Source organism: Cololabis saira, chromosome 17, assembly GCF_033807715.1.
Source record: "Cololabis saira isolate AMF1-May2022 chromosome 17, fColSai1.1, whole genome shotgun sequence".
NCBI lineage: Eukaryota > Metazoa > Chordata > Actinopteri > Beloniformes > Belonidae > Cololabis > Cololabis saira.
In genome coordinates this window covers 14,941,862-14,962,048 of record NC_084603.1, presented here as the reverse complement: position 1 = coordinate 14,962,048, position 20,187 = coordinate 14,941,862, and the positions used below count along the sequence as shown (strand labels likewise).

Here is a 20,187-nt window from a genome sequence, read left to right as displayed (position 1 = left end):
AACTGGACTCTCAGCAGTCTGACCAGCACTTATCCAGCTGGACCTCCTTTGTGATTTTGTGCTTGTGTTGTTCTCTCATATGTAAGTCGCTTTGGATAAAAGCATCTGATAAATGACAATAGTAGTAGTAGTATTAGTAGTAATTTATTTTATTTATTTACTTAATTATTATTTATGTTAATTGTAATTTTCAATATTTTGTTTGTTATCTTCTATCTGCCTTGTGTAATTAAGTTCATTGTCATGGTTTCTATGCCTTATTGTATGTAAACGATAAATTTTCAATAAAAAAAACAACAAAACAACATTTCTGCAGCCTCCTGATGTGGGGATTTGCCGGCTCAAGACCATAAAATGTCTTATTTCTGAAATATTTGAAAATGTTTCTGACACTTTTTTTTCTCTTTAATTTTTAGTGGAGACAGAAATCCCAAATTGGCTCACAAACTGTATTTATTTATTCTTTATTTCATTCATTGATAAAATAAAACCACAAACAATCCAATATAGACACAAATGTTCCTAAATTGTGAATGAAAGGGAGCAGAAAAAAGAAGAATCTTATTTAATCTGCCCCTTTTTCCCAAGAAATCAATTCACAAAGAACGTAAATTAAAAAATTAAAAAACAACAACAAAGTAAACAAAAAACTAAAAATAAAATAGTCGCCGGCCAACACAGACAGTCACATTCCTTCTTAGTTCCCAAGTCACAACTCAGTTAATACCACTCAACAACAACAAACAATGTTCCTACCATTCATGACAATGGGTATGTCAATCAAACGTAACCAAAATATTACATTATATTTTGATTTGATTTATTTTATTTTTGTACATGTAAAAAAACAACACTTCATGAGAAGTTTAATAAAACAAAACAACAAAACAAAGAATTTCATCTTTTAAAACTTGCTATATCTTGATTTACATGTGCCAAAAAAGGAGTAGGAAGAAGTGTAAACTTATTTAGTCCTACCCCCATTCTGACTGACACACTGATCATTTAACCTGTATTTATAAATATTCACACTGCTAAATAACACTATTATTATTATTATTATTATTATTATTATTATTATTATTATTATTATTATTATTATTATTATTATTATTATTATTATTATTATTATTATTATTATTATTATTATATACTGTAATTATACTCACACACATACTTATACATGCATACATACATACACATAGTCGAATATTTCTATATATTTGTACACACATGCCATATAAATATTTATATAAATATACTTATTTACACAATACTGTGTCTGCTTTATATCTATGTATATATCTACTTACACACATAATCACACCACAAACATACGCATACACCCATACATACATATATATATATATATATATATATATATATATATATATATTCATATATATATATATATATATATATATATATATATATATATATATATATATATATATATATATATATATATATATATATATATATATATATATATATATATATATATATATATATTCATATATATATATATATGTATGGGTGTATGCGTATGTTTGTGGTGTGATTATGTGTGTAAGTAGATATATACATAGATATAAAGCAGACACAGTATTGTGTAAATAAGTATATTTATATAAATATTTATATGGCATGTGTGTACAAATATATAGAAATATTCGACTATGTGTATGTATGTATGCATGTATAAGTATGTGTGTGAGTATAATTACAGTATATAATAATAATAATAATAATAATAATAATAATAATAATAATAATAATAATAATAATAATAATAATAATAATAATAATAATAATAATAGTGAATATTGTGATTTTCTGTAATGCAATTAAAAAAACAAAAATGTCATACATTCTGGATTCATTACAAATCAACTGAAATATTGCAAGCCTTTTATTATTTTAATATTGCTGATCATGGCTTAAAGCTTAAGAAAACTCAAATATCCTATCTCAAAAAATTTGAGTATTCTGGGAATCTTAATCTTAAACTGTAAGCCATAATCAGCAATATTAAAATAATAAAAGGCTTGCAATATTTCAGTTAATTTGTAATGAATCCAGAATGTATGACATTTTTGTTTTTTTAATTGCATTACAGAAAATAAAGAACTTTATCACAATATTCTAATTTTCTGAGACAGTCCTGTATATATACTGTATATATATATATATATATATATATATATATATATATATATATATATATATATATATATATATATATATATATATATATATATATATATATATATATATATATATATATATATATATATATATATATATATACACACACACACCTATCTATACACATGCATACATACACATTATACATTACATTATATTGTGGTGGATATACACACACAGGACAATTGTTAATTCTCAGAGTTATAATTCACGGCGACCTCGCCCATGTTACAATGCCTTGTTGTTCCTTTTACAAGGGATATTCTTCCCTGTAATTATACGTGCTACTAAGAGTAGAGACCAGGTAGAGACACACCTCGGAGGTGTTCACGTCTTTACCTGCGCGAGAGTTTGCTGTTTAGTGGTTTTTGATTATTCACTGTGTTAATTGAATTAAATGGAGTGCTCTCCAAAGAGGAATTAATCTCCGTCGTTTCTCTGCCTACATCAACCGCACTCCTACAATATTATACATATTTCATTATATTTCCTTAACATACTGGCTTTAATCGTTCTTTTGAATGTAATGTTTGATTTGGATTAATTTGGATACATTTATATGTAAAAAAGAAAAAAAAGACAAGAAAACCCACAAAATTACGTGAAAATATCTCTTTTAATTCTGCAGCCCTCTGATGTAGAGGATTTGCCGGCGCGGGACCGACCTGGCAACTCTCGCGAGAGCGCTCACGAGGTCCTTCCTGTCTCGCCGTTGCTGCGGTTTGGCTGCGTGGCTTGGATGGACTGGTGAAATAGTGAAAAATACCACTAAAACAAGTCTCCTTTGGGCTTTCATCAGACCGCCACCAACATGCCGGCGTATTTCCAACGCCCAGAGAACGCTCTGAAGCGAGCGAACGGTGAGTTTGAGCGGCGTCTCGCCCGCCACACGGGTGACATATGTGCTAAGTGCGTTAGCCGCCTGGCGGCTAGCAGAGCCGGAATGGCGGAGTTTCCTCCAAACCACGTTTATTACCAACCCGGCCGCTCCAGGGCCACATTTACATCATTAATGCGTCCAGACATCGCTGACAGTGCCGGCTCTCTGCTGTCAAACCTACCAGAACTACTATGGCCTGGGTTTTTTATTTATTTATATATATTTTTTACCTCTCTGTCTCCAATTTGCTCAAAGTGCAAGTCAGCAGGAGGTTCTTTGGGGGAAAATGATGAGGTGTTGGTATGTAGATTCAATAGCTGTACAGGACTGTCTCAGAAAATTAGAATATTGTGATTTTCTGTAATGCAATTAAAAAAAAAAAAAAATGTCATACATTCTGGATTCATTACAAATCAACTGAAATATTGCCTTTAAATAATAATATTGATTATATAATAATAATATAATATATTTATATTGTTATTATATTATATAATAATATATTAAATATACATTTTAAATTAAATAATGATATTGCTTTTTAATATTGCCTTTTATTATTTTAATATTGCTGATCATGGTTTACAGCTTAATAAAACTCAAATATCCTATCTCAAAAAATTTGAATATTCTGGGAATCTTAATCTTAAACTGTAAGCCATAATCAGCAATATTAAAATAATAAAAGGCTTGCAATATTTCAGTTGATTTGTAATGAATCCAGAATGTATGACATTTTTGTTTTTTTAATTGCATTACAGAAAATAAAGAACTTTATCAAAATATTTTAATTTACTGAGAGAGTCCTGTATAGTCAGTACTCGAGTTGTTAAAAATCAGGTGGGATGGTGGATTTTATCATATGGGGGACAAATAATTTGTGCTGATTACAAATAATATAATATATTACAAATAATAGCACTGACCAAAACACCTGCAGAAATACTTCAGGAATGACATAGCAGCAGTTAAATGCAGCCTTCTGTACGCTTTAAATATCCACTGGGCTTACATCAAATACATCAAAACACAAAAATAAAAATGACAGTTTTCTGAACTTATCAATATGACTCTGTCCTTCACAGGATAAGTAAAATGGATCACTGTTAAAACTCAAAATCTTAACAAGAATATGTGTCTTATTTTCTAGTTAAAATGTCTCATTTTAGTAAGAAAGATATCATTACACCTAAAACAAGACTCGTCACTGGAAAAAAAAACAACAATTTTCACCTGTTTCAAGTAGATTTTCACTTAAAATAAGCAGAAAAATCTGCCAGTGGAAACAAGATTTTTTTTGCTTGTAATGAAAAGATAAATCTTGTCCCACTGGCAGATTTGTCTACTTATTTCAAGTGAAAATTTACTTGAAACAGGTGAAAATTGTCAAATAAGTTATTTTTCTGGTGATGACTCTAAATGTTGAAATAGCAGTAAAACCACATTCATTGATGAAATGACATAAGGGATGGAAAGGAGGGATGGCAGTTTTACAGGGGGGATGATTTGGACTGTTTTTATTTCAGGGGGGATTCCACCCCCCCTCAGCTCAAGTACTGTGTATAGTATACAATCAACAACAACTTGCAGAGAAGACTTACTCATAGATATTTACCATAGTTTATTAAGAATACACAGATGTGGCATAGATGTACAGTTCTGTTGGGTACCAGCACATGAGGGAGTAACGGGGAATGAGGGTGCTGATAAATTAGCAAAATGGCACTGCAAAAGGAAATGATACCAGTTCCACTAGGAAAAGGAGAAGGTAAAGCAGTAATAAAGAAGAAAGGAATGGAAATATGGCAGAAAAGGTGGGAGGAAGATCAGAAAGGACAGGGATATCACAAAATACAAAAGTCTATCATAACAAAGAATTATACAGAAAGGAACAGAAGGGAGGAAGTAGTCGTAACAAGACTCAGACTGGAACACACAAGATTAAATGGCACTTTGTATGTTATGGGAAAAAGGGACAGTGATAAGTGTGAGAACTGTGGAGTAAAAGAAAACAGTGAACTTATTCTAATGTATTGCAACAGATATGAAATAGAAAGAGAGAGGCGACAGGAAAAAGTCAGAGAGGCAGGACGTGAGTGGAATTTGAGGGGGATACTGGGACCAGAGGGAGAAAGAGGGGGTTGAAATCACCAGAAAGAAACTAATTCATTTCTTAAAAGACACTAGGCTGATAAATGGAATTTAAAAAAACAGGCTAAATCAAATGATGTTACACACTCTTGTACAGTAGGTGGCGGTATTCACCTTAAAGTTGTTTGCGATCCGCCAATAAAACAGCAGAAGAAGTTTGGGGCATCTTTTCTGCTCTTGCCCCAAATTAAACACATTTTGGACACATCTTTTAGGTGCCTTTTCTAAATTACATAACTGCAATATCTCACCAGATCCACACTTGGTCATACTGGGCGGGTAATTATCGATTAATTGATTAATCGATTACCTTATCAATTGATTAACTGATAAGCAGCGTTTTTCTTTTAAATATGAGAATCCCTCAATAAGCTCTAACAAAAAATATTTTTGCTGACATACAGAATACACATGGCATATTATATTCCTTAGGCAATTATTGAGTAACCTCTTATCGACAATTAATCTAAAATCTATTAATTGTTAACATCCCTAGTCTGAACACCTCTCAAATTTAACACCTCCCCAACAAAGGACAATACAATACTGCATGGGTATAGGGAAAAGGAACATTTTAACCCTTTGGAAAAGTGAAGATGCACCTTCTTTTAAGACCTGGCTGGCGGAAATGACCAGCTTATTGCATCTGGAGAGGATCCAACACCGTATCTGTTTAACATCTGCTTCCTCTGACAAAATGTGGCAACCTTTCCTGTCAACTCTGTCCTAGATAATTATACACATAACTGTTGGAATGTAAACCTGTACACACTCTCTATATGTATTGTACACTTGCCATGTTCATCAGTGATGTTCAATCAGTAAAACAAAGTCATAGACAATTATTCTGTGGCTGGTACTATTATTACTATCATTTTGAACTCTTCAAGAACAGGTTTTTTATTTTTATTTATTTTTTGGTTGGGGAGCTGGGTGTTATTTCTGTATCTATGTATGTTTGTATCTCTGTTGTCTGTTTTTATATGGAAAAAATTACAAATAAAATGATGAAAAAATAAAATTCTTCTTTTTTCCTCAGAATTTCTTGAGGTTGGCAAGAAGCAGCCAGCTTTGGATGTTTTGTATGATGTCATCAAGAGCAAGAAACATCGAACATGGCAGAAGATCCACGAGCCCATCATGCTCAAGTACCTGGAGCTCTGCGTGGATCTCCGCAAGAGCCACCTGGCCAAAGAGGGTCTCTACCAGTACAAGAACATCTGCCAGCAGGTATGGAAAGAAAATACAACTTGATTGATGTCTGTACTTGCCTAGTTGTTTTTTTATTTATTTTTTCTCTTAAACACTCCATTTGTACTTTTTTTTTCTCTTCCAGGTTAATATCAAATCTCTGGAGGATGTTGTTCGGGCTTACCTGAAGCTGGCGGAGGAGAAGACTGAGACGGCTAAGGAGGAGTCTCAGCAGATGGTCCTGGACATCGAGGATCTGGACAACATCCAGACCCCGGAAAGGTAACAATTCTGAAACATGTTCTTGATTGTTGGTTTTAAATTGATGCCTAGTTTCAGCTTGGTAGTTTATTAATGTTTAATTTCTGATTGTAGTGTCCTGCTGAGTGCTGTGAGTGGAGAGGACACTCAGGATCGTACTGATCGCCTTCTGCTCACCCCTTGGGTTAAGTTCCTGTGGGAGTCTTACCGCCAATGCCTGGATCTGCTGAGGAATAACTCCAAGGTGGAGCGGCTGTATCATGACATTGCCCAGCAAGGTAGTAACACCCCCTGAATACCTTATTAACTATTTTGTCGTCATGTCCTTGTTCATTGTTTTTCATCGGATCGCATACAAGAGTTATTATCTACAAAATAATTTACTGCTGTTCTTATTATAATGCAGTGTTTTGAAACAGCACTATGGTTGTATGTAGTCCTGCTGCATTTCATTGGGCTTGTCTAAATTGCTGATTAATTAATGCTATTACATCATGTTTGGCTGTCATAGATAATATAATTATAATAATTATATATGATTTATTAATTATTACAACAATAATAATTTACATAGTATGATCAAAGTAAATACCAGTGATTCTTTTGCAAACTTTTTAATGTTATATATATAATTTGTAGTGCGTAAACTATTATTTTTAAAACAATTAATCAGGTGATTGTTTTATCGATTAGCCAACTAATCTAAGGAGTAATTGGCAGATTATTCTAACGATTATTTTTCTGTTGTTCAATTAATAAAAACCATAATGTATAAAATAAATATAAAAAAATCCTTAAAAATGTAGTTTATTGTTGTTGTTATTATTAACAGTTTTGCACAGCAAAATAAAAATATAGAATAAAATTATACAAAATAAAAAAGCCAGCCTGTTTAGCTGTTTAACAGTCCAACAAAAATCTCTCCTGTAAAAAATTACAAAAGATTAAATTCACCTCGATACAAACAAGAAGCATTGTGCAAGACACGGTGTTTTGCATGTTATCCAAATTTGTTAAATAACAAATTTGGATAACATGCAAATAACAAATAAATAAATAACAAATTTGGATAAAACAGGGCACTGTTTCACACTAAATTACATATTTTTTATTACATTAAAAAAAGTCTAATCACGAAAGGAACCTTTTTATAGCGGATGGAACAAAAAAAAAACTAGTTTTCTTTAGGAAGGGTTTTCCGGTGGCACTTAAATTTCTGCTAACCGATTGATTTAAAAAAAAAAAAAAAAAAAAAAAAAAATGCCGGTAAACGAAGTTATTATATCTATATATATTTCGTTTTTACATTTATTTTGCAATTTAAGTCTCGTTCACGAGCAACAAAAGGGTGCCTCCGCTCTAGATGCTCCAACATCGCTGTTGTGTGTGATATGCCAATTCCAAAAAGCGTTTGGGACAAAATTTAATGTATTCCAATACTTTTGATGACTTAGAGCTGTTTTGGGTTTTGTTTGCATGGATTTGTTGGACAGCTGTGAGGATGTCGCAGTTTTGGTCTCCATTCTGCACTGTTTGTTTTGGGTGACCAGAGTGTGGGTGGCGATGCGTCGACGACAAAATATGAAGTCGACGTCCTCGACGCATCGCTGCAGGCCTAGTCATTTGACTCAAACAACAGTATCAGTAAATCAAATAAAAGTTGTACATTTATGTAATGTTTTCTCCTCTTTACTTGCAGCTTTTAAGTTCTGCCTTCAGTACACCCGCAAAGCCGAGTTCCGCAAGTTGTGCGACAACCTGCGCATGCATCTTGGACAAATCCAGCGGCACCACAACCAGAGCACCGCCATCAACCTGAACAACCCTGAGAGCCAGTCCATGCACCTGGAGACGCGTCTCGTGCAGCTGGACAGTGCCATAAGCATGGAGCTCTGGCAGGTTTGTTCTCTTAGGGTCCTTTATTATACAAAGTAGATGTAAATAGAACATATTTAGCTCTTTTGTACCCTGTCAATGTTTTTCAGTCAATTAGATGCATCAGTATCAGGTGTCGGTAAGAGACCGCTCACGTTAAGCCGATATTCACATTTTTTTTTTCCCACATCGCAAATATGCAAGATGGGAGTGTCGTGTCTGTTCAGTTTATTTAAGGGATGTCAAGCATTTCCAAAATGAAATGGGGGTTTCTGTGTGTTGTGGAGTGAGCGTTGCTTCCGTCAAAAGTTGGGGAATATTCAACTTTCGAGCTACACAGCTAGTGCTGCTCAATGACGTCTGAAATGGCAGATGGCAATTTCAGAGTACATGGCTTATTTTTTGCAGCAAGTACAAAGAAATTTGATTGTTTATTTATGGTATGATCCAGGTTTGTCAGAAGCACCACCTGTAAAGTGTTTATGCAACACTGAGTGTACGGTTAACCCCAAGTCCTCTAAACAAGCACGTTGGTCTTTATATTCAAAGTTAGAATGAGTAAAACCTTTCCACATGCAGTCCCCTGGGAGTTTGATAATAGTAACAGTAATGTACAACATGAGTATCTACAACCACACTTCTGCTGCAAGTTTAAAATGGAAATGATGCATCTTTCTCTCTCTTCTTCCATCCAGGAAGCCTTCAAGGCTGTTGAGGACATCCATGGTCTGTTTGCTCTCTCAAAGAAGCCCCCGAAACCCCAGCTCATGGCAAATTACTACAATAAAGTTTCGACTGTGTTCTGGAAGTCTGGAAATGCCCTCTTTCATGCCTGCACCCTCCACCGGCTCTATCACCTGTCCAGGGAAATGCGCAAGAATCTGACTCAGGATGAGATGCAGAGGTATCCTGTTTGTTTTTCAGAGATGAGTGCAGTGGAGTCTCAGAAGGGACCGTAATGTTTACATTTCCATCTTCAGGATGTCCACCAGAGTCCTCTTGGCCACACTGTCCATTCCCATCACCCCGGAGCGTACGGACATCGCTCGACTGCTGGACATGGACGGCATCATTGTAGAGAAACACCGTAGGTTGGCGACTCTCCTGGGTCTGCAGTCTCCACCAACCCGGCAGAGTCTCATCAACGACATGGTACATAGTGTGCAGAAGAACTGACCTGTTTTTATTACTAAACAGTTGGAGGAAAACTCTGGTTCTTGTGACATAATGTCTTTTGCTAATCTATTTTTTTTTGTTTTTTTAGGTGAGATTTAACCTGCTACAGTATGTGGTCCCTGACGTGAAGGAGCTTTACAACTGGCTTGAGGTCGACTTTCATCCCCTGAAGCTGAGTGGACGAGTGGCAAAGGTAAGTCTGTCTGGCAGCAACATGTTTGATTAATGCACAATGAATTAGGGCTGGGTATCGATTCAAATGTCAAGAATCGATTCGATTCCGATTCTTAATATTCAGAATCGATTATCATGATTCGATTCTATCCGATTCGATATTGATTTGGCTTAGTGTTATTTAAAATGTTTTTTGAGCTGTTGCCTGAATTATATGACTGTAAAATAACTAGTGAAATAATAATTTCACAATAATTATTGTGAAATAAATAATTCAAACAGGCCTTTCAATATCCATTTAAAGTGCAAAAAAGAAAGAAATTGCAACAGTTCATGCAGTAAACAAATCATTTTAGCTTATCTAATTTATTCGGTCAACACGCACACAGATTGCCATGAAGCACCTGGCATTTTTCACAAGTGTCATGACAAACTGTGTGTTCACCTTGCGAAAATGATGAAAAAAAAAAAAGAAGATCTTTAGACACAAGAATCGATTTATAGGAATTAATATGAGAATCGATTTAGAATTGGAAAATCGATTTTTTTCAACACAGGCCTACAATGAATACTTATTTTGTATTTCATGTTTTATTTACAATCTTTTACTCTATTAAAGCAGCACAAGCAACGTTTGTTATTTGCTTACTTTTACAAAGTATTGTCTGGCTGCAGCAATGTGGCAAAAACCAGCCACACCAAGCATTGCAAACTAACTAACTTAACCTCTCCCTATAAGGGGACCCAAAGGAAAAAAAAGAAGAAAAAAAACAACCATTTCTCTGTGCTGATTTATTTCAAGTAATCTCAGATTGTAAGCCGATTTATCGTACATTGTCCAATCTGACAACTTGCTCTCGTTTAGGTTCTGAACTGGGTGAGAGATCAGGCTGAGAAAGAGGCTGACCTGCAGCATTATGTCCCACACCTGCAGAGTAACACCATCCTCCGACTCCTGCAGCAGGTTAATATGTTCTTCTAGTCGGTCTTTAATAGATCACCACACCCCGGTAGTGGTTGTAATATTTGTGGCTTTTCTGCACTTGTAATATCAGGTTGCCCAGATCTACCAAAGCATCGAGTTCAGCCGTCTGGCCTCCCTTGTTCCATTTGTGGACGCTTTCCAGCTGGAGCGCTCCATTGTCGATGCCGCACGACACTGTGATCTGCAGGTAAGATCAAAATCACCAAACTGTGCTCTTTGGACAATGTTGAAGTTTCATCTCAAGTCTTATCCCAGTTGGGACAATGAAGGAACTTTTTCACACCGTTCTGCAGAACTTGCTTAACAACTTGTTTCGTCTCGTAGGTTCGGATAGACCACACGTCTAAAACTCTGAGCTTTGGCTCGGATCTGAACTACTCGACCAAAGAGGATTCTCCTGTCGGTCCTTTCCTGCAAAACATGCCGTCAGAGCAGATCAGGAACCAGCTAACCGCCATGTCTGCTTCTTTGGCTAAGGCCATCCAGGTCATCAAGCCCACTTCCATCCTGGTGAGGTTACACAAGATGTCTAACGTGATACCGTCATCATTCTGTTAATGTTTTATACAATACACGGCTTTATTTAACTCTAGATTCCACTCTGGTGCTTTTATCTGTTGTTTTTCTTTCTTCTTCTTCGTCTTCTAGCAAGAACGCGAGGAGCAGAGTCAGCTGGCCATTGCTGCCTACCTGAAGAATGCCCGCAAGGATCACCAGCGCATCCTGGCTCGCAGACAAACCATCGAGGAGCGTAAAGAGCGCCTGGAGAGCCTCAACATTCAGCGAGAAAAGGAAGAATTGGAGCAGCGAGAAGCCGAGATGCAGAAAGTCCGCAAGGCCGAGGAGGAGCGTCTACGGCAAGAGGCCAAAGAGCGAGAGAAGGAGCGCATCATGCAGGAGCACGAGCAGATCAAAAAGAAGACTGTCCGGGAAAGGTTGGAGCAGATCAAGAAAACTGAACTGGGTGCCAAAGCCTTCAAAGATATTGATATTGAGGTAAAATGTCACTAAAAACAACTTGATCACTTTGGTTGAATTATTATTGAACGCAGTTTCTTTAAAGATACAAAAATAAACCTGCAAATGTATTTTGCACAGGACCTGGAGGAGCTGGATCCCGACTTCATCATGGCCAAGCAGGTGGAGCAGCTGGAGAAGGAGAAGAAGGAGCTTCAGGAGCGTTTGAAGAACCAGGAAAAGAAGGCAACAAAACTATTGATCTTTTAAACTATCGTTGGTCACATGCATGTGGTTTGGGAACTAATTAAACGTTTGTCTTCAGATTGACTACTTTGAGAGGGCCAAACGCCTTGAGGAGATTCCTCTTACCAAGAAAGCTTATGAGGAGCAGCGCATCAAGGACATGGAGCTGTGGGAACTCCAGGAGGAGGAGAGGGTATGTGGGGGGGCACGGGGACGAGGACTTCAACACAGAAAAGTACATTTAATTTACTGTGTGTAACTTCTTGCTTCTTGTAGATCAGTAACATGAAAGTGGAGCGCGAGAAAGCTCTGGAGCATAAGAAACGCATGTCCAGAATGATGGAGGACAAGGAGAACTTCCTGTCAAAAATAACTGCCGCCCGTAGCTTCATTTACGAAGTAAGACCCTGGAATCAGTCCTTCAACTGAAGCTGGATACTGATATGACTGGAGCGGTGGGTCACAACTGTTTCTTTTCTCTATCCTTGTTTTGAAAAGGAAAAACTGACAGCATTCCAGGAGCGTTTGGTGGAGGAGAGGAAGAAACGTCTGGAGGAAAGAAAGAAGCAGCGCAAAGAAGACAGACGCAACACTTACTACCGCCAGAAAGAGGAAGACGCCCAGCGCATCCACGAGGAGTCGCTCAAGAAAGGTTTTTGTTGTGTTTTTTTTTCTTCCCTTGTGCATGTTAATCCACCAACACGTGATCCAACCAGGCCTGACGAGGTTTCTCCACTTAATACGTCACACAAAAACTCTTACCAGGTATGAGGGAGAAAGCGGAGGAAATGGCAGAATTTGGGAGTGGCTGTTTGGGGGAATGAGTGTTCAGTGTTTGGCAAATGTCACCCTACACTGCACAGTTGGTAACGAGAGTTTTCTGTGGCTGCTGTAATGAGGCATGGTCAGGTATGAGAAGTAAGGATGTGGAGCAATCGTAATCTGCCAAAGCCCTGGAGTCTTAACATGTGTTCAGGCCGGCCCTAACACCGCTGATACCTCAAGGTTCAAAGTAAAACACAAATACTGTAAATTCCGGACTATAGCGCGCACCCATATACAGGCCGCACCTGCTAATTTTTAAAAGAAAAAAGAAATTGTACATAAATAAGCCACACTTGTCTACAGGACTGAGAAAATTAGAATATTGTGATAAAGTTCTTTATTTTCTGTAATGCAATTTAAAAAAAACAAAACAAAAATTTCATACATTCTGGATTAATTACAAATCAACTGAAATATTGCAAGCCTTTTATTATTTTAATATTGCTGATCATGGCTTACAGTTTAAGATTTCCAGAATATTCTAATTTTTTGAGATAGGATATTTGAGTTTTCTTAAGCTGTAAGCCATGATCAGCAATATTAAAATAATAAAAGGCTTGCAATATTTCATTTGATTTGTAATTAATCCAGAATGTACGACATTTTTGCATTAAAGAAAATAAAGGACTTTATCACAATATTCTAATTTTCTGAGACAGTCCTGTATTTTTCATTGAAGTACCCATCTTTCTCGTGTTCATCATTTGCCACATAATTAAAGCGACATACTAAATTTAAGAAAAAATTACTAATTATCCGATTAGTCGACTAATCGTTTCAATAGTCGGTGACTAGTCGACTATTAAAATAGTCGTTAGTTGCAGCCCTAATGCAGGCATCATCAACTATCCATCCATCTTTATTAGCAGTCGTTAGCAGCTGGCAACGTAGTTTACTTTATCTCAACTCCACTGACGTAACGGGCTGCACCGCCACACTTGATGCCAGCTCTTTGAACTCCATCCAAATGTTTTGTAACTATAAATGTTAAACTAACATGATCAAGTTAGGAAACATCAGCATAAAGGTGTGTCACTTTAATGCTGGCAAATTGTGCTGCAGCCTGGGGAGCTTATCTGACACGCCCCGTTTTATCTGTCTTGCTTTCCTTAGATAACATTTGATGGAGTTGGTCTTAGCGTCATAGACTTCATTGTGAACACAATTGTAAGGGCTTTTTTCTGCTTTTGTGACAGAACGGGAAGAGCGTGAACGCCTGGAACAGGAGCAGAGGGAGGAGGAGGAACGGGAGTACCAGGACCGTCTGCGCAAGCTGGAGGAGCAGGAGCGGAAGCAGCGCGCTCGCCAGCAGGAGATCGAGGAGCGAGAACGCCGGCGCGACGAGGAGCGAAAGGCCCCACCAGAGCGAGGACCGGAGGAGAAAACCAAGGTACAGCTGAGCTGTTTTTATATAATGTTGGGGAAAAGTACCAAAATACAAAATCATTCGTCACACAACATTAAGATTTTAAATTACTATGGTTATTAAGTGTCATAATTGTAATTAAATTTTTGCGTTCAGGTCAAGTTTTAAGGTCTTTTGAATGTAACGACACTCAAGTTCTTGATCAACGTGCCTTTACAGGAATATCCTGAGAAGGAAGAGGGAGGAGGAGGAGGAGGAGGAGGAGGAGGCTGGAGGAAACGTACCGAGGGAAACGATTCATCAGAGTGGCGTCGTGCTGTCCCAGACAAGTGGGTGACTAGAAGTCTTAGTTTGTCCTGACTCCATTAAACCGAACAGCATGAAGACTATTCGTGTTCCTTGTAGGGAGGACGAGGATAAAGAGGACAAAGTGAGAGATGCTCCTCGCAGAGTTGGAGACGACCGAGGGCCTCGCCGAGGCTTCGACGATGATCGAGGCCCACGCCGGGACGACGACCGTCCTGTGCGCAGAGGATTTGACGACGACCGCCCCGTGAGACGTGGCTTCGATGACGACCGCGGCCCCGTGAGACGTGGGTTCGATGACGACCGCCCCGTGAGACGTGGTTTTGATGACGACCGCCCCGTGAGGCGTGGCTTTGATGACGACCGCGGTCCCCGACGAGGCTTTGACGACGATAGAGGTCCTCGTAGAGGCATGGACGACTCCCGGGCTCCCAGGCGCGGGGCTGACGATGACTGGGGCCCCAGGAGAGGAGGGGACGATGACCGAGGCGGTAGGCGAGGGATGGATGACGGGCCGCGTCGTGGTGGCGATGACCTCAAACCCTGGAAACCCGTCAGCAAACCTGGTGAGTCTCTGATCCGTCTAAAGCCTGGGATATACTTGCTGTTGGTGCTTGCGTTCGTGTCCGTTCACGTCCGTTCTCGTCCGTTCTCGTGCTCCACCAACCGCAACGTCGCTCGCGTAGTACGCGAGGAGAGCACGTCGTACCGGCGGTGACCGATAGGGGGCAGTAAGCAGAGCAACAGTTGGAAAAGTGATTAAATATTTAGTAGTAGCGGTAGTAGCAGCGGTGCGCAATATTTTCTTATGATTGCCGTTTTGGGGACGGTGGCTGCACGCGACCAAACAATAAAATGGCAACGATGGCAAGCGGAAAATCTTTCAGATCAGACGTTTTTACTCATTTTGAATTCCCATTTAAAGAAGGAACACGAGAAACGGACAAAAGTAGGGTGGTGTGTAAAGCCCCTTTCACAGAGAGGGCAAAGCGCAGACTGCGGCCGGCTTTCCCATTCATGTGTATTGAGCTCTGCAGCGAGCGAGAGGGCACCGCCGCGGCATTTGCCTGTTTGCCCGAATTGAACATTTTTTAATTACACCGTGCCGCGCTGTGACGACATCTCGGCCGACTCTGCGCCCCACCCAGCGGTGGGTGCGGCGCAAACCGCGCTCTATGTGAAAGCAGCTTAAGTTGTGCCAGGCAGAACTAAAATACAACAGCAACACGACATGTTGACACAGAACTGTCATGTGTTTTTATTTTAACTTTTGTACTACATACAAATGCACAAGTGAGCCATTATGGTGCTGCTAAGTTTAATTGCTCAGTTCATTTCTATGTGAAGTAACATGCTACGTGTTATAGGCATGAAAATAAAAATAATGAAAAAATTGCCAACAGGTATTTGTGTATTTCTACGTCTTACTGAATCGATATCGAAGCATTTAAATCAATATCGAATCGAAATCGAATCATGAAGTTCTTAACAATACCCAGCCCTATCCCAGGCTTAACTGGCTCGTCAGGTGAAGTCAGACAGTCATCAGCGTTTTATTTGCAGCTGGAGGAGGCTGGCGTGAGCGGGAGAAGGCCCGGGAGGAGAGCTGGGGGCCTCCACGGGACGGGGCCAACGATGATGAAGACGACGAAGATGGAGACGACAGAACCAGCCGTTTCAAGGAACGTCGTCCAGTCAGGTGGGTCCGACACGTCTGCTCCAGGTTCTGGTTCAGTCACGCTGGATTCACACAACATTTTTCCATACCCAGCTATATTCGTGACTAAACATACTTGTTTTCTTTTTTATATATATATATAATTACTGCGTAGGCTATATTTTTTATACCCTTCATGTTCTTTACTCTTCATTTTTTTGTTTTAGTTCTATATGTCAAATACTCTTTGACCTTTTATAAAACAAATATTTACAAAATCCAATTATACCGTCAGAATGACATACTTTTGAACACGATGCCACGCAGACAGACCATCCGAACGGATAGATTTATTTTGTTAGTTTGTGTCATAGATTCGGTGAAGGTGATTATCACCTTAAAAATGTAATTTTTCATGTTCTTCAGATTATTAAACTAGGAATATGTCTCAAAACTGTGTTCAAATTAAACAAAACTACACGCACGGCAAGACTGAGTGAAAAGGCGGTAAATAATTAGGTTGACCAATAGCCTACATCAGTATACTAATGTTGGAAATAGAAAAACTAACTTAACAATAAGAAAAGAGCAAATGCCAAAGAAGCCACCAGCTCAACTCCCATCAAATAAAAACAGGCTAGTTGAGGCAACAAGTATTTATTGTAGACTAGAATACTGCTAGTAGGCTGTAGCCATTAGAGGAGAATCATCTTTACATACAAGTTCCTTATCATCCTTAACTGAATGATTGATTGGAGAGAACTCCGCCCAAGCCTGAAACACATGACAGTGTTTGACGCCGTAGTTATCATGGCCTGGGATTATCTCCACGTTTTTGGGTGCGTTCTGTTGGTCAAACATGCAGGCAGGCGGCTGAACGTCACAGTTGAAGATGGTGAATGGTGTCTCTGTGTTCGAGTTAATTTACTAGGCTCAAGCTATGTAGCCGCGACCTGATTGCTGATGCAGGCATTGATCCGGGAAAAGTTAGAAATCCCCATCCCACAATGAATTTTGGCAACCGAGGACTAGGCCTGTGTTGAAAAAATCGATTTCCCAATTCTAAATCGATTCTCATATTAATTCCTAAAAATCGATTCATATGTCGATCTTTTTTTTTTTTTTCATCATTACATTACAACTTTTGGTTATTTTTTTGTTTATCCCCAAAAAAGGAATGTTTTGTTGGACACGAGAATAACTGGTGCCATGTTTTTGCCTTTAAATATGTTTAAAGGTATGAAAACACTAAAGTGTTAGGTTATAATTGCATAAATTGTCTATATTTCATTACTTTATATACTGTCTTGGGGTTACATTTGCAAAAAATGCTAAAAACCAAATGCTCAAAAATTAAAAACCAAAATAGACCGAAAATGGAACAAATAAAAACGGAATGTGGGAAAAAATAAAACCGATTTCATCCGTCTCTGTTTCCTCCCTGGATCTGTTTGGTAATTCTGACCCACACGATGTTTCTGAAAGCAGTTCTATCAGCATTCTGGGAGGTGATTGGTCCTTACAGCATCATTAGCTGCCAATACTTGCTGTTGAATCTCAATATAATACTAGTATTAATATGTTGCAGAACTACAGTCATATAATTCATGCAACAGCTCAAAAAACAGTTTTAATAACACTAACCCAAATTAATATCGGAATCGAATCGAATTCAAAGTTGCCGTGTGAATCCAGCCTTGTTCTAATACTGAGCATGTTCTAATCACCTGTATTGATCCAACTCTGTGTTCTCAGCAGAGACGAGGGCGTTTGGAGGAGAGCAGGCACAGACGATGCAAACACTTGGAGAGGAAGGGAGGAAGCTGATCGCGATGACCGTCGTACTGAGGAGCGTCGTGACCGCGATGAGCGCCGCCCTGAGGAGCGTCGTCCTGAGCGCCGTCCAGAGGTTTCCAGAGAAACCCGGGACGAGCGTGAACCCAGACCCGTTTCCAGAGATCAGGAAGAAGGTAAGATCTAAGATGGATTTTTAAAACCAAATACCGTTGACTAATTCTCGATTTAGATTCATTTCATCTTTTTCATTTAATTATTTATTCAAACAGGTTAAAACAAAAACAAAAAAATAATCAGAATACATAAAATGTATATACCGAAAAAACAACAAAAAAATGCGTAAGCAAAACAAAGCAAATTAAAGGGACAAATCTATATGTAGATAAATATTTCCTGTTTGAAAGGGTGTAGGATGAAGTTTCAAAAAACTTTTCTAGTCCTACCCCTTCTAATGTTCTGTTTTTACAATTTCTTCATTTCACAGAACTTCTAAAAGAAAAGCATAAAAGAAAGAGATTCCTCTTATTTGCCCCCAGACCAATTATTTATCAGCTGGATGAAAGCATTGTTGCTTCCAGAGTGTTTTGTGTTTATTTGGGGTTTATCCGTTTTTGAAAAAACCTGGAAAAGTCATATCATTTGAAAATGTAATTTTCAAGGCCTGGAAAAGTTTTGGAACCATAAGTTCACCCCAAAAGTTTTGGAAAAATTCATGGAATTTATTTTTCTCACTTAATGATAACATTTAGTAATAACAGCCTATAAGGTAGATTTAAAATTCATCAATACATATTTCGTATAGAAAAGTCTTGCGCGTGACGTCCCTAGCGTCTTGTGCATCATACAGATCGGTTATTATTACAGTTATTACAGTTATAATAGATTACTATACAACATATACTACAACATAGTGCTGGTATATCAGTGTTAGTTTAAACAAATGTTTATTTTGTATAAAACCATAATTGTCATTAGATCTCCACTGTGGTGACTTTTTACATAGTTTTATTTCTATATTTCATTCATACATTGACGTTTTAGAGGTCATGTATAGTCATGGAAACGTGCTGCCAAGTCATGGAAAAGTCATGGAAATGTGTTGGTTAAAATGTGTATGAACCCTGAATGATGTCAGAACAGAGTTGTGGAGATTAATCATCAGGTAGATACTGCTGTCAGCCAGCAGGGGGCGCTGTTAGCCTGTTTAACTGCTGCTGGACCGTCTGAACATACAAATACACAAGAGCAGTATTTATGCTTGTTTGTCTTAATGTTCTAATAAGCATCTTTATTCCTTCAGGGGGCTCTTGGCGTCGCGCGGGTGAAGATACGCGAGATGACCGGCCGAAGGAGAGGGAGCGTGAACCCGAGGGGGACAAGGGTTGGCGCACGGATAAAGACCCTCGTCGCACCAAGAACGAGATCGATGACGACGGCTGGACCACCGTTCGCCGCTGAACATCAGCTCCTGCCTCCATTTCAAGCTGATTCTTAGAAGTTACAATGATAATATTCAAATGATAATAAGTGATCCATCAACCGTTTGGCCCTAATGTCGAGTTAACGGCTACCAGCTTCTGATAAACATCTGTAGACTGTAGTGATCCCAGGGTTTATTTTATCTTTATTCTGTCTTTCTGCAGTCTTGAAACCATTTCCTTGCCACCTAACCGAGCTTGTGTGCACTTAGGCGTCATACAGACATAAATTGAACACCACTAGCAGCAGTGGTGAGGAGTGATATATTATTTTTTTTTACCCTACATGTAGTGACTCAAAACTGGAAATCCATGTATCTGCTTTGATGCTCGGTGCAAACTTCTGCACCGCACGGACCGCAGACATCACAGATGCCACATTTACGCCACAGACTTAGATCTTCTGTAACAGCCGTTACATGAAATTTCATGTTTTGATTGACTGGTTTCTGCTTTTCATCTGATAAAATGCTTCATAGCCCGTTAATAACCTACAGGACTTTACATTTTGACGTGCATGTGTTGAGTATTGAAATGGTCGCTTGATATCAGTATGTGCTGTCTGTCTTTCTGCAATCAGTAATTTCCAACCCGATTGCGAGTGTACAGACGAAGCCTTTATTAATAAAGATGTTTGCTCACCACTTCTGTTCA

General features: G+C 38.3%; 1 protein-coding gene across 2 annotated transcripts; it reads left to right on the top strand.

Moving 5' to 3' along the window:
- Positions 1–2,841: 2,841 nt before the first annotated feature.
- eif3s10 (eukaryotic translation initiation factor 3, subunit 10 (theta)) lies at positions 2,842–20,177 on the top strand. Of its 2 annotated transcripts, none has more exons than XM_061746084.1 (22): positions 2,842–3,068; positions 6,279–6,469; positions 6,576–6,712; positions 6,806–6,969; positions 8,391–8,590; positions 9,262–9,470; positions 9,547–9,718; positions 9,831–9,935; positions 10,782–10,880; positions 10,972–11,088; positions 11,226–11,411; positions 11,550–11,897; positions 12,000–12,104; positions 12,184–12,297; positions 12,381–12,503; positions 12,603–12,756; positions 14,126–14,319; positions 14,515–14,624; positions 14,701–15,167; positions 16,165–16,300; positions 18,017–18,228; positions 19,356–20,177. In XM_061746084.1, exons 1-22 carry the CDS (start codon positions 3,020–3,022, stop codon positions 19,511–19,513), a joined length of 3,750 nt encoding a protein of 1,249 aa, XP_061602068.1. In that variant the 5' UTR covers positions 2,842–3,019; the 3' UTR covers positions 19,514–20,177. The 2 variants fall into 2 exon arrangements, with proteins under 2 accessions (XP_061602068.1, XP_061602067.1); XM_061746083.1 differs by having other exon boundaries at positions 18,014–18,228.
- The last annotated feature ends 10 nt before the right edge of the window (positions 20,178–20,187 follow it).